Here is a 15,502-nt window from a genome sequence, read left to right as displayed (position 1 = left end):
TAAATTAGAATTAACTGGAATAGAAGGAAGAGTGGCTGCAAGAACTGTTGTGGTTAGAATGAGGGACGGCTCCCATAGGATCACTTGTTCCAACATATACCCCTGCTGCTGGTGGCAGTGGTTTGGGACTCTTAGTTATTCGGTGCCTTGCTGGCGGAAGAGAGTTATTGGGAGTGGGGCTTGAGGCACCACAGCATCGGCCGCACTTTCTGTCTGTCTCTGCTCGCAACTGCAGAAGCAGGGCGACAAGCTAGCTCATACTTCTGATGCTGTGCTTCCACGACCACGATGGGTCACATCCCTTCCCATGAGCCAAAATAAACCCATCTTCGAGTTCTTTTTGTTAGTTATTTTGTCACAACTATATAAGAAAACTAATATATTAATCTTGATGTTATAATTTTGTCTGGGATTCCCTATGAGGGAAACATCCTAGCATTAAATACGCAGGGCTTAAACCTTGGCTCTGTCACTTGGTATTTGTGACTTCAGGGCATTTCAACTTATCTTGGAGTTGCAGTGTCCTGATGGGACATGGGGATAACCACACCTAGACAAAAGGTTATGCAAATGGCACACAGAGATGCGGCAAAGATAATGTGCGCAGTACCCAGCAAATACTAGTGGGTGGAGGTCTTTCCCCTTCGTGCTAGGATTGGCAGACAGCAAAAGGGAACGGCAATGTTTATCTGGATAGGTGAGAGATGGAAGAACAAGTACCATGGGCTCATTGTTCCGGGGGGGGGGGGAGAGATGTCACTAACTCGCTTATGGGCCTTTCCCACCCAGGAGGGTACAGCGGGGCTTCCAGAGATGTGTCCACATTCCCTCCTGTGGTCGTTCAAGGCTCCCTGCAGTGCCCTGTAACCAAAGGGGAGGCATGCAGCGGGAGCAGCACAGAAGCAGGTGCCCTTATCAATAACAAATGAGATCTCAGTGCACTTGTCTTTCTGCCCAAATATTGATGACTATTTAAGCTATAAATGTCAGAGCTACTGATATCCTCCCATTGTCGCTCGGAGATGTTTACCATTCCAGTGATGCAGACAATATGTCATCTGATAGCCCGAATGAGATTCAGAATCCTTCTCCACTGTAAATGTTACTTTCCCTGATGAAAATGTAAGCCCTTTGAAAAAAATAATCTTCCAAATCATCTCATTTCTACTCTCAATAATATTGTTTTAATGCATAATTATTTTCCGTTTTCTAAATTCCAATAATGTGTTTCCCCACATGTATTCCCATGCCAGTTCCAAGATTTCGTTTTCTTTAGGTGTTTTGAAGTAATGCTAATGTGAATTTTGACATTTTAAGTACACTTTCAAAACACTCTCCTCTGAGTTTTACCACTGTTCCTGACACTAATATGCAGTCATGTGTCATTAGTTACTTAAATGTTTTCTATAATTATGTAGATTATGTTGACACTTTGTGCTAGGATGCTTATAATTTACTATTTTGTCACTTGTGACGTTCTGAAATACATCGGATAACCATTTTCAATCATTTCCCGATTAAGCAGTTGTGAAAGGCTCCTGCTGTGTTGTGGCTTTCTTTCCCGCAGTGTCGTGTCCACTGAGGGCACAGGAGGCTCATAAGTACACAGAGTGCACAGAGTCTCTCTCTACTCTCCTGTTTTTTGTCCTAGTAATGACCAAATAATGTCACTGACTGTAGGATTCACAGTCAAAGAGAAATGCTATTATATACAAGTCTTCAGATTACCATACAGAATATGGAAATTTATTATAATAAAGGCCTGAATAATTGTCATGGAAGAGGGAGAGTGTTGAGCTGCCCAGATGAACCTAGGGAGAGTTCTCCAAGTAGAGGATCTCTAATCTGAGTCAGGTTTAAGTAGGGGTTTAGTAAGTTAAAACTGGGAAGAGAAATGCTCTAGGCAGATGCTGGATTGAGCCTTGGTCAAGAATGCTGAAGAGTTAAGGATGCCTATGGTGAAGGATGCAAGCATTGTCCAGAGATACTGGAGAACTGGCAGTCATTAACAAAGGACACGGAAGCCACATTAGGGGGGGAAGTAGCTGCGTTTATTTTCTGTAAAAGAACTGATGTGGTCCAATTTCTTAGAATCCTAACAGCATGACAGACACGTTTTCTTTGCTATTAGTAGCCTAAGATGGCCATAAGGGAAAGAACCACCCCCCCCCCGCCCCATGTCAACTATTCTTAGTTCAAATAGAAACTTATTCTGAGTTGTTGCTGGGTGAAATTAAGGTATTAGAGAGATAAATAAAGCGTTGGGAGCTACTTTCAGAGATATTTGAAGGAAACAATAAGACAAATATGATAGATTATCTTCAAATGTTAACTGACAGTCTCCAGAAGGTCTGTGCCTTGGTACACTCTTTTGCTATGGTAATGCATAGTGACATGTTCCCACGATTTGGTCACTTGTTGGTGACACTGACAGAGAACCATATGTCTGACATGGCGGCAGAGCCCTGAGAGACACATGGCACATACATGACTTTTGATAGGTATGGCCTACGTGATCTAGATCAAGTCCAAGTGAAGGCCATGATGGAGGTTGGTAGCAAGGAGGGATAAAGCTGTCTAACCCAAATTCAGTTAGTTCCATAATGACTATACTGAGTGGTTTTGTGTCAACTTGACACAAGCTAGAGTCCTCAGAGACGAAGGAGCCACAGTTGAGGAAATATCTCCCTAAGATCCAGCTATAAGGCATTTTCTCAATTAGGGATCAATGGGGAGGGCCCAGCCTATGGTGGGTGGTGCCATCCCTGGGCTGGTGGTCCTGGGTTCTGTAAGAAAGCAGGCTAAGCAAGCCAGGTGAAGCAAGCCAGTAAGCAGCGCCTCTCCATGGCTTCTGCATCAGCTCCTGCCTCCAGAATCCTGCCCTGCTTGAGTTCCTAGCCTGACTTTCTTCTGATGTTTGATGATGAACAGTTAAAAGCTGAATAAACCCTTTCCTCCCCAACTTGTTTTATGGTCAAGGTGTTTCATTGCAGCAATGGAAAGCCTAACCAAGACAGTGACAATAGATGCTGCTGATAGAACCATAGGCAAGAGAAGCTTCGGTCTAACAATGAACCAGGTAATAAATGGATGAATATGTGAATAAATACATCATAAATTATGAGTCAGAGCAATATGCGATGCTTTAAGAAGGGAGAAGGACATACAAGAAAGAGAAAACATTAAGTTTAAATAAAAATAAAGCGAATAATCCAACAATTTAAAGAAAAATAAAGCAAAAAGAAAGACAAATCAGATGAACTAAAAACATGCAATATGTCACATATAAACAGTGAATATAGTGTATTTGTCTATTTCACACACAGATACTCACATAGACACACACATATGCACACACACTCACATACAGACACACATATCACACAAAAGACACCCATACAATTCCCTCAAGGAACTGTCCCTCGTTCTCATACACTTCTGGGAATTCTAGGTGAATAAAGAGGAGTGGCTGGAGGAACTGTCCCCTGAGTCCTTCTCACGAGGACCTCCAGCCATGTGACAGTGATTTACCTATCAGCCTGAGAACACACCTGCCTTGATCTCAGGGCTTCGCCCTGGCAGTGGGAACGGAAAGTGACACTTTCAAAATGTTAAAAAAAAAAAAAAAACCAAAAAGAGGAAAACGGTTGCACGCGAAAGAATGCAAACTGCTTTGGTCTTGAACTTTCCCAGAGACTCTGCAAACACAGCCTTTCTACTCTCAGACTGTCATGGTTGCTGCATGTCTAGGGGACAAACCTCCCATGGAAACTGGCGTGCTTCAGGCTGACCTACACCATCCCAAGCATTTAGAGCAGGAAAGATGGAGACTAGCAGATACCTCCCTTCCTCTCCCCACTGCCAGGTAGGTGGGGAGGACTGCAACTGGTATGGGGGCGACCCACTCATCTGCGCCACACAGGGGCAGTCATGCATTAAATAGCACCTCTCTTCTAGATACAATGTGAACAACCCTCCCGCTCAGCCCTAGGAACACGTGAGTGTACAGAGGAACAAAGGGAGAACCCACAGCCAACCACCATCGGGAGGAACACGAGATGTAAAGCTCTGGTATCCCCAGTGTGGGTACACAGGGGCGGCCCTCTAATAACACGGCAAACAGGCAGCCCTGAGCTGAGCGGCCACCCGACTGTATCCAACAAGAGCAGCTATGTACTCAGAGAGCCTGCTAGCATACCAAGCCCCTTATTTTGCAGCCCAGGGCGCCCTTGTGGCAGCCCTTTATGAATCAGAAGGCAGGCATGAAGGAGTATTAATTCAGTAGGGAATCCAGCTTCTATGCCTATGTCCCAATTGAAGAAAATGCTGTTGATTCTAAACATTTAGAAAATTACCAGGTTCATGAGAACGTTGAGTAGGGTTCAGGACAAGCTAGAGAAAGACGCAAGTCTGAAATGGGTTTCTTACCTTCTTGTCGCTCAGGCCAGAAACCTGGTCCACATACTCCTCTTGGATCATGAAGGCTGCTAAGTTGGCAGTGTAGCTGGCCAGGAAAATGACAGCAAAGAAGGCCCACACTGACACCATGATCTTGGAGGTGGTCCCCTTTGGGTTCTGCACAGGGACGGAGTTGTTGAACACCAGACCCCAGAGTAACCAAATTGCTTTGCCAATGGTGAAAGATGGGCCGCCTGGCTCTAGTGTGATACAAAAGACAGGGAGAAACATTTAAGCCTGCATCACTGGATCTATCTCTATCTACAAGTACCCAGCGTTGGAAAGTTCCTGCAAGAGCTTTACAATTCAAGAGCATATGCCTCTCCTGGGAGCCTGAGGAAGGCAGAAGAGGGTTTCTTAGAAGCAAATTCAGAGTCCTAGGGTGTGGGGAGAGCTTTTTCCAACTAAAATTCTTTCCACCTTCATATATTAGAGCATCAAGATCTTTTGGGTGAAAGTTGGGTAACAATGACCAACTATCCCAATATGGTCACATTGACCATTTTTCTTAAAATTTACCATTGTATCTAACAAGGAAGTATTTTAACTCCCAAGACATTAGCAAGAATTGTGTGAGGCCCCTTTCTACTATTGCCATAAGCCTTCTTGTTGAGTTTCACCAGTGCTGGATGTACTTTTGGTTACATTTTCTTTATTTTCTAGCTCTTAGCAGCTGTCTTTAAAATGACCTTGGTTCTCCTAACCCCTTCAATGCTGGCCCTTCCCAACTGCTCTAATGCAGCTGCAGCTTCTGTACAAGGAAGCCCAGATAAGAGACCAGTGACTCTTGTTCTGACCATGTGCATCTAGAATAGAAACACGGCTGTCCTAGACAGATGTCCATCCATAGGACCTTAGGGCTTCTGCCCATAAGTGATCCGTGACTTGCCTGCTGTCCTTGTGTGTTACCTGAATCTTTGTCCACACTTCTACTGCAGAAACGAATGTCTGCCCACAGAGTTATCTGACAGATTAACAAAGGTCTTGGAACGCTGCCTGTGATGCTGACAGCATGTGCTCAGCCCGCTACATCACCGGGGACTGCCGAGCTGAACTTGTTGTCTATCTGTGCACGTACATCTGTGCGTGTGGACTTGACTTCATACAATAGATGTGCAAGGAGAAAGTTGTTCACAAAGCAGACTTTTGCAAATTGAGCAGTGCCCTAAGGAGACTTGAGCGGAGCAGTGCGGGGCTCTTCTGTAAAGAGAAGGACCCTAAAGCAACATGAGCAATCGTGAGTTCTGGTACGGAATTGGGAGATGTGAATTTCCGTATTTTGGGTGAGAGGGCAGTATACTCTGTCTTTGGCCTTTAACAGGGCTGACCTTTGTCTACACTTTGGGGATCCTCAGAGGGTTCACACACTAGAGCCTCTCAGGTTGGAATACAGGTCACTGCTCCTAGCGAGCCTTTCTCATGGGGTAGGAGAGTCAATGTCCACACCATATTATGGAGACATGTAGAATTCCACCTCAGAACACACAAAATATAAGGTAGGTCAGCACTTGCAAGTCCACTGGTAAAGCAGGAGCTCTCAAGATTGTGAATCTTACCGAAGCATGAATGGCATGTTTATTGAACACCGTTGCCAGGTGACCACCCTAGTGGTTATTATTAAACAGATACAAGGTGAACCTGGCTATTCTGGAAAGACCAAGGTAAATAATCACTATTTTGAAACATACAATGTCTAAGCTTCTTCCTGGGTTTAGTAAATCAGAGACAAGATCCGAGCACCTTTGTCTTTTAAGTGCCCGTTATGCAATTCTTATTAGGACCTAAGATTAAGGAGCTGTCCTCTTGAAGGTATATTCCAGAATAACTAGAATTCTAAAAGGAAAAGGTTTAGAAGAAGCGGCACAGTTCTTAATCCTGGGGCTTTTATGAAGTTCTGAAGGAGCTATTTATCAGATTCTCAGGACTCCTTCAGAAGTTTGATGAAGTTTTCAAAAATATCAAAAGTGCTTCAAACACAAGGTCAGTTTCCCCATGTTGATGCCTACCTACTCAGGACATGAGACCCATGCTATAGTAGCTACAAGTGAGAACTGGCCTTCCGTGTCCTTTTTTATTTTAAGCATGCTACTTCTATACTCCTGGAAGTACTTCTGAGTTAGTGTATGGGCCAAAGACATAGGATGTGGAGACACTGTAACTCAGTAGTAACCCTTCAACTATGGGAAGGTCCAGTGACCACAAGAATTTTCATATACCCTCTGTACAGTCTAATTTTTCTTATTCTTACTATGTGTGCATAGTCTGCCTTTTCCCTCATATTTCTCCCAATAAATTGCCCATAACCTATACTTTAGAAATAGTGTCCAGACATAAGCATCTCCACTATCAATCTTTCTTCTTAAACATTCCTACACTGACACGCTAACGGTCCCCAACCTCACAGAAAGTAGGGAGACCACAGGTAACAAAGGATGGATATAATGACTCCGAGTTGTGAGTGGGGGCGGGGAAAAGGCAGAGGCGCAGGAGTTCCGTGCAGCCTTACCTCTGCCATCAGCTAGGCACCTGTTGTAACCCACAGGGCTGAAGTACTCGAAGACAAAGACAGCCACGGCAGAGACAATGAGCAGCATCACAAACATCATCACCCACACGTCAGCGCTGAACGGCTCTGGGAAGGGAAGCAAAACAGTGCTCAGGGTCAAAGCAGAGAGCAAGCAGCTCGCTATCCCCATAATCATCTGTTCATGCAAACACCTGTTTTGAGAGGAGCATGCCTCAAGTGTGCCGTGTGCCCTCGGAGAGCCAGGGTTGAATTTGAAAGACATAAGATATGCTTGCGCGGCCCCTTTTATGTCTGGGCATGTAAAGATCGTTTGTTTTTGTTTTTTCTGAGACATGGTTTCTCTGTAGCTTTGAGGCCTGTCCTGGAACTAGCTCTTGTAGACCAGGCTGGCCTCGAACTCACAGAGATCCGCCTGCTTCTGCCTCCCTAGTGCCGGGATTAAAAGCGTGCACCACCGCTGCCCTGCAAGATCATTTTTTTTTTCAAATACATAAAGACCACCATCTTGTCTGTGAGCCTTTCTGGGTTTATTGGGGGCAGTGTCTGTCCCTCTTGAAACCATATTTGGATCTCTCAAGGAATGGTGCAGTTGGAAGAGGTAAACATAACACAAGGAAATGATATCAAACCGACTCGCTTTATGTCCTCATCCCCATGACCATACCAAGAAGGAAGCCTTCCCCAGTGCTTGTGAGCTGTGTGGACAAATTCTTGACAAATGTTGCTTCTGTTTTAGAGCTGAACTGGTTTGGCAATCCTGTTGTACGATGAATAACCATGCCCCTTCACTTCTGTGTCCACACACTTCTGCCCAGCCTGCAGCTCCTTTTCCAGCCTACTGTGTTGTGGTAGAGTCATAGTAGGTATCATGAAGATATGAGAGTATAAGTTAATCAGTTTAAGAAAAAAAGCTATCTACGCTGACTCTCAGTGCTTGCAGTAGTGGACACTTCCCAGGTAGCAAGAGAACAGACATGGTTTGCGAATCCCAAAGCAGATACAATCTGATTCTTACTACTAAGCAAGGGGCTAAGGCTAGGCAAGAGAACAAGACGGTTCTATGAATGGTTTTTTTGTATCTTTCATCGTATTTGGTAGATTTGTTCCATTTGAGCTAAATCTCTCTGGTTTAGAGGGACCCATAAGTGGAACACTTTCTTCCAATAAGCCATCTCCATGATGCCGCAGACACAAAAGAGTGATAGTAACTCTGTCCTGCGATACAGTACCTCTCAATGGTGTCCCAAAATAGTTCTGGCCTCTTTAGCTGTCACATCACTTTGTAAACTCATAATCAGTGAATTAACAGGCTGTTTCCCCCTTCTTCCAAGTTATTAATAAAGATGAAATTGAAAGGGGGGAAGTTGGCTGAAAATTAGAAAATATATTTCCCATTCTGAAACCTACTTTTTTTATTGAACTTCCAATGGGATTATAAAAGCCTGGTCACTTAATCAATTTAAAAATACCCTTAAGAAAGCCCTAGAACTTAACACACTGCTGTGAAAAAGCAAAGCTCTCAGTGGCAGCAGGGTTCAAACCTACACGGTACATTTGAGTCGGCTTCATCTGGTGCCGGGGAAACCTCCTCCACCCTTGGCTATAACTGGCTTCATGCTGTTCTATGATTGGCCGAGAACATAATGAATGCTCCACACCTGTGATTCCTGCCCCCTCCCACTCCTGCCTTACCTAGTGTAGGGCAACTTTCTGCAAACGAATGCACCCAACATCTTTATCAATCTTTACAAAAGGACTTTATAAAGGACGTCCCCCACGCACCAGTGTTTATAATCCTTCCCATGGGCTTTTTATTACCTGGTGGTTCTGTTTATTTTACAGTAAACCAAGTGTGAAAGGGCCGGGTTCTTTCTACATTCCTGCTCAGAAAGTGGCAGTTGGGTTAGGAATTGAGGTTGCCCTGAAACACTGCCTAGAATTTCCCACAATATTATGCTGCATACGTGTGTCTGTCCACCACAGTTGCCCCAGATTGTGCAGCCGACTGGAACATAGGCTATGATGACTACCATGCCTGGGCTTTATCGAAGAACTCCTGGAAAATGCTCTGTCATGGATAAGAAGATTTGCTAAGAAACTTAAGTCACTTATAGAAAAATTTTATAGAATCTATAATTCCATTTAGTACATTAATTGAATTATTCCCTCACAGACAGAATTTAAGGAACAGCTAGTCACTGTCTCTTCTAATATTCCTATTTTAAAAATGTTCTTCCCCTTATAGAGATTATTACTAGTCCAAAGACTTATATCTTGTTTATGACCACATAGGGCTTCATGTCTTAGTTCAATGTTCTGCTCTGTTTCTAAACCCTGGCTCAAGTTTATATATATATATATATATATATATATATATATATATATATATATATATATATGTGTGTGTGTGTGTGTGTGTGTGTGTGATTATATATGTGATTATATATAAAATTATATATAAAAAATATATATTATGAGCTCACAAAAGACCTCGTTTAATTGAAGTTGTTGCCTTACCTCACCCATTCTTAAATCATATCTAAAGCTTTTTACATCTGAGAGGTGTTAGAGAGTGGGCAAGCAGAGAATGGGATTGGAGAAGAAGGCGAGAAAGGGGGTAGGAAGAAGCATCAGCTGAGCTCTGGCTAGGAAAGTCTCAGAAAACTCACGTGACAACAGAAAATGTTTGTGTGTTTATAGGAATGTTAGCCCTAAGCTCAATTCTTAAGATAATTAAAAAATAAATAGGTCTTTCAATGAGGCTGTGATATGAATGAAAATGGCCCCATGTATTTCCGGCTTTGTCCCCAGTTGATAAACTGTTTGAAAAGGATTAAGAGATGTGGCCTTGTTGGAAGAGGCCTGTCACTAGGAGTAGGCTTTGAAGTTTCAAAAGCCCATTCCAGGCCCAGTTTCTCTCTCTTTCAACACCTCCTACCTCTGGATCAGGATGTAAAGTTCTCAGCTGTTGCTCCAGCACCATGCCTGTCTGTTTCCTGCCATAATGATAATGGACTAACTCTCCGAGTTTCTAAGCAAGACCTCAATGAAAGACTTTCTTTTACATGAGTAGCCTTGGTCATGAGATCTTTCCACACCAATAGACTAGTAGCTAATACAGAAGATACCTAGACTTAGAAATAATTGCAGAATGACATCTTAGAGGTCAACTAATTGAGATGCCCTATTCTGTGGATGAGGAAAATGGAGCCCCAGGATGAACAAATTTTCTCAAGGTCAAATAAGCACTAAGTGATAAAAAGGGGACTATATGGGACTTGTGACGACCGTTCTCATAGTGTTTTCTTGTAGGGTAACACATCTCCCTGATTTCTAGATGTTTTTAATTTTTTGTGTTTAAGAATAACAAAGTACCCCAAAAGAATTCCCCGTCTGAATTAAACTCTCAACAAACCATGTCCTGACATTGTTTCTCATCCCAGCCACTTGTCCTTGAGTTCCTTTTCTGTCATCAATAAGCATGTGATTTACCTAAGAAGGCAGAAGGTGACACGGTCCCATTGCTGCGTGATACCATGACACTGATGCCGGTCTCTATGAAGGGCACAGAGAAGTCGACCACCTCTGATCGCTCTTCATTGATAGTTAGTGACCCCACTGCCATGTAGGCCCTCTTCATGACCACCTGAAGAAAAAGGCACAATGCTCCGATTAGAATGTTAGTGAAGGCAGGTCTACCATAAGCAAAATTTCCATGGCTCAGCAGTAACTTGGGCACCATCACCAGAATACCATTCACCTCCTCTGTGGGTATGTTGTTGGCGCAGAGCTCACCAATTTGGCTGGACTGGGTGGCCACCAGCCCCAGAAATCCTTCCCAGCACTGGGATTATAAAACACACATCGTTGTCCTTGAAATTTTATTTTGGTTCTGGGGATCAAGCTCGGGTCCTCATGATTATGAGGTTAGCACATTACCAGCTGAACTATTTCTCCTTCTCTCTCATTACCGTTTCACATGGTGTTAAATTCTTAAGATAAACCTTTTACAATATTTAAGCAAAATGTACGTGCACAATGGAAATGACCTTGTCATGACCTTGCGTCCTGATACTGACCTCACCAATCATGCCATTCCAGGTCCCGTTGATCTTCTTCCCATGCTTGCCATTGGTCACCAGGTAAAGGTCATAGGTGAACTTCACAGACTTAGAAATTTTCTTCAGGATGTCAATACAGAAGCCCTTGCAGCATTTTTTGATGTAGCCTGGCTCTTCATCTGTTTTATTCCTACCCGGTCACAGGAAGAAACAAACAAACAAAGCAAGACTTGGTGCAAGAAGGAGAAATTACTTTTTCATTAAAGCTCCAGCCTCCACCTCCACCCCCACAGTACAGTTTATTCTTGAGTAAGGAAATGGATCAGACCTAGAGCTGTGATAATTTTTATTGTCTCAGTATCCTGAGCCATACTGTGGCACAAGTTTCAAGGTTCCTTTGAAGTATAACATAGATGAAGGAAAGGCATGTATCCTACTGGCTCAGCTTAATGAATTCCTCATTGAGTTCATGGTTTTTATAAAAGCCTAAATTCAGGTACAAATGCCTACCAGATGCTGCGAGACTCTGCATTTGTCCCCTCAAGATGCTTGCCTCCCCCCACATCTAAGGGCATTGTAACCCCAACTTTTGACAGCATAAACCAAGTGGAATTGTTTCAAAAAATAGATCTAATTCTCAAAAGGCCAGCTTTGAGAGAACGTATTTCTACACTCAAAGAAACTTTAAAGTCAGTAGACGAGCTCCCAGTCACTGAGTCTGGGCAAGGTCAAAGGAACCTTAACAGACCAGTCATTGTCTCAGGTCAAGGTTTTAGACAGAGCCACACGTCTAACCAAAGCTCCTACTGATTCTACAGCTTCTTGGCAGCTGAGAATTTTCCAGGGTGCCTAACTCCATGTCAGCAAACAGCACAGCTAACTCTCTCCCGGGCCACCCATAACCATCCATCTGGGGAGGCGCCATACTCAGAGATGATGCGCTTCTGGCACGGGACTGTGTTCCTCATGCAGGTTCCACTGAGAGGGTCCACACTTTCCACAATGACAAACGGCGCCTCCTCCAAGGTCACAATGCTCAGATGGTCATCCTCCTGCTCTTCAGTTTCGGGGCACATTCGAGGCCACACGTAATATTTCATCTGCAGGGACTTGTCTTTCCATTTCCCCACCTGCACAGAGATGAAGGAAGGACTCAGCCACCATCAACCACCATCCATCACCTCTTCCAATCTTCTCTGAATCATCTCAGAAACGGTTAAACAACTGCAAACCAATACCAGCATAGCATACAATGGAAAAATACTTCCCAAAACAGATGTTGAAAATGAAATGACTGTAATCATTTAATTCACTTCCCTTTCACTCAGTATTGAATTAGGACCTGCAATGGTTGGAGCACCCTCGAAAACCCCATCGCTCCCGTATCAAGAGCTGTGAAATTTCTGGCTTTCTTGGGTCACATGGTTGTGGGGTTGCTTTGTTTGTTTTACTCAGCTATAATAACAAACATAATCTTGAGATCAGCACAGAGTATTAGGAAAGAGCATAAGGAGAGAGAGTGACTTTAGCTAATGAGCTAGTCGGATGTGCTGAGTCGTACCTGAAGTTCACTGGGGAATTGTTCAGAGATCTATGAATCTCTGATTTAGAACATTATGTTGTGATGAAGGACTACAGACACTACTTGCTTGGAGAAGGGCGTGTGGTTGGGCTGGCAACAACTGCTTGTGTCAAGGCAGGGTTGCACCGCTGGACTAAGATGACAGTCTGGGACGAAAGAGATAGGTCTCTCTGTGAGCAGCCATTGGGGCCACAAAGACCATGCCACTCATGATGGGAAAGCCATCATCGTGACTCTGCTGTGAAAAGTGTGCCGTATGTACAGTCCCTGGATCATACATGGCAGACCTGCAGTCAGTTGCTGTGTGTGCATTCCCTGGGTCACATATGACAGAGCTTCTGTCAGTTGCTGTGTGTGCATTCCCTGAGTCATACATGACAGACCTGCAGTCAGTTGCTGTGTGTGCATTCCCTGGGTCATACATGACAGACCTGCAGTCAGTTGCTGTGTGTGCATTCCCTGGCTCATACATGACAGACCTGCAGTCAGTTGCTGTGTGTGCATTCCCTGAGTCATACATGACAGACCTGTAGTCAGTTGCTGTGTGTGCATTCCCTGAGTCATACATGACAGACCTGTAGTCAGTTGCTGTGTGTGCATTCCCTGAGTCATACATGACAGACCTGTAGTCAGTTGCTGTGTGTGCATTCCCTGGCTCATACATGGCAGACCTGTAGTCAGTTGCTGTGTGTGCATTCCCTGGCTCATACATGACAGACCTGTAGTCAGTTGCTGTGTGTGCATTCCCTGAGTCATACATGACAGACCTGCAGTCAGTTGCTGTGTGTGCATTCCCTGGCTCATACATGGCAGACCTGCAGTCAGTTGCCATGAAAGACGGGTGGGCTCATCTGCCTTGTGGCAGAGGCCTTCATCTATGATTTTATGTAGAATCCATACAGTTTTGTTGTTGGGTTTTTGTTGTCATGGTACCAATGAGTTTAAAGGGGGGAAAGAAATAATTTTAATTTTCAAATAACTGAGCATCTTCAGTTGTCACGAGGAAATAAGCTATCTTTGTAGTCTCTGGTTTCTTTCATGTAGTTAGGGTGATCCAGGCGAGGTACCAACCCATGAGACTAGTTTATGAAGTTCCAGATGTGAGTGAGAAGCAGTGTAGCCACAGACTAGCTTCACCTTCAAACACACAGGCACATGCTATGGGACAATGGTCTTTTATACTGTCACTTGTCACTTTAATAAAATGCTGATTGGCCAGTAGCCAGGCAGAAAGTAGAGGCAGGGCAACGAGAACAGGAGAATTCTGGGAAGAAGAAAGACACAATCTGCAGTGCAGGAGAATTGTCTGTATTCTGTCAATCATGTTTTAAATAAACGCTGATTGGCCAGGCAGAAAGTATAGGCAGGAAAACGAGACAGGAAGTAGAAATGATGCAATGAGAACAGGAAAATTCTGGGAAGGAGGAAGTTGATTCCTCCCACTCCTGCCCAGACTCCAAAGAAGCAAGATGTGAGCTGCCCTGCTGAGAAAGGTACTGAACTATATGGCTAGCCTAAATAAGAACAATGGGTTAATATAAGCTACATGAGCTAATATATAGCCTGAGCTAATGGGCCAGTCAGTTTTATAACTTATAGAGATATCTGTGTGATTTTCTTTGGGGCTAAACAGCTGTAGGAACTGAGCAGGACAGAAGCCCTAACAAGCAAGCCAGCCCTTCATGTTGTTACACTGCAGTCGTCACCAAGACAGAGAGGAAGCAAGATGAGAATGCCTTGCTGATGAAAGGTACCAAGCCATGTGGCTAACACAGACAAGAATAATGAGCTAATATAAGATGTAAGAAAGAGTTAATAAGAAGCCTGAGCTAATAGGCCAATCAGTTTATGATTAATGTAGACCTCTGTGTGTTTCTTTGGGACTGAAGGACTGTGGAACTGGGCGGGACAGAAACCTTAGCCAACAGGCATAGACTCCTATACTATTACATCTTAGTCCCTGCTTTTGTCTCACTTAAGGGTGGTTGGTTCCTTCCTCTAGCTCATCCCACAAAGCAGTTCACTCTACTCCCACTGACAAATTAGGTCTGCACCGCCTTGCCTTTTCATCATTTATAACATGGGTGCTGATTTTGTGTCCTAGATGATCTTGTTTGGCAATTGCAGGATTTTTTTCCTGGCATTAACTCTGGTGCTAGCTATTTTGGTTTTTATCCCCAAGCTATTTTGTTTCTAGATTCAGAATTAAGCATTGAACCCAATGCTTTCTTTCCTTTATGTGTATAGATGCACCATGACCTCTGATGAGATTATGACCTAATAAGCCCACCATAACTTGAAAATGTATTGGCCACTCTTGACCTACCACATACCACCAGTCTCATATGAAAAAATAGCTACACACACACGCACACACACACACACACACACACACATCTGCACTCATAGAGAAGATACACACACACACAACTGCACACATAGAGAAGATACACACACAACTGCACACATAGAAAAGACACACACACACACCTGCACACATAAAGAAGATAAGTAAAATAAAATGAAGCATGGCTTTTTTTGAATGATGAATGAAACATCACTTTCAGGTCTCACAAAGTTGAAAAATCACAAGCTGTCCTAAGGTAGAGACTGCTTGCTCTTCAATAAACTACTGATCTTGTTGCAGATCTGTTCACCTCGTGGTGCTAAGGCTGTCTCCAAATGGCCTCCCAGACACTCAGAGAGCCTTGGAGAGAGAAAACACATCCCTGGAGGCCTAGTGAATCTCATACATTCTCAAGAAAGACTATTTACTCCAGGGTCAAAGCAATATTATTTTATGTGTGTTGATTATGTGGGAATGGTTGAAAAGCCTTAAAGTGCCTATTTTTATTTATTTATTTTTAAGTCCTA

General features: G+C 43.6%; 1 protein-coding gene across 3 annotated transcripts in view; it reads right to left on the bottom strand.

Annotated features, from left to right (window-relative positions):
* Window positions 1-15,502, bottom strand: part of Grin2b (glutamate ionotropic receptor NMDA type subunit 2B) — a 457,560-nt gene that overhangs the window by 54,091 nt on the left and 387,967 nt on the right. For all 3 annotated transcript variants that reach the window (XM_075982484.1, XM_075982485.1, XM_075982486.1), the window contains exons 6-10: window positions 11,974-12,176; window positions 11,065-11,236; window positions 10,478-10,631; window positions 6,965-7,090; window positions 4,429-4,658 (exon numbers count right to left, since the gene is read on the bottom strand). In XM_075982484.1, the coding sequence (XP_075838599.1) occupies window positions 4,429-4,658; window positions 6,965-7,090; window positions 10,478-10,631; window positions 11,065-11,236; window positions 11,974-12,176 (885 nt within the window). The remainder of the gene's footprint in view (window positions 1-4,428; window positions 4,659-6,964; window positions 7,091-10,477; window positions 10,632-11,064; window positions 11,237-11,973; window positions 12,177-15,502) is intronic.

The sequence above is a fragment of the Microtus pennsylvanicus genome, chromosome 8, assembly GCF_037038515.1.
Source record: "Microtus pennsylvanicus isolate mMicPen1 chromosome 8, mMicPen1.hap1, whole genome shotgun sequence".
Taxonomy (NCBI): Eukaryota; Metazoa; Chordata; class Mammalia; order Rodentia; family Cricetidae; genus Microtus; species Microtus pennsylvanicus.
Note: the sequence above shows the minus strand (reverse complement) of the source record. Positions and strands in the feature narration are given on the sequence as shown.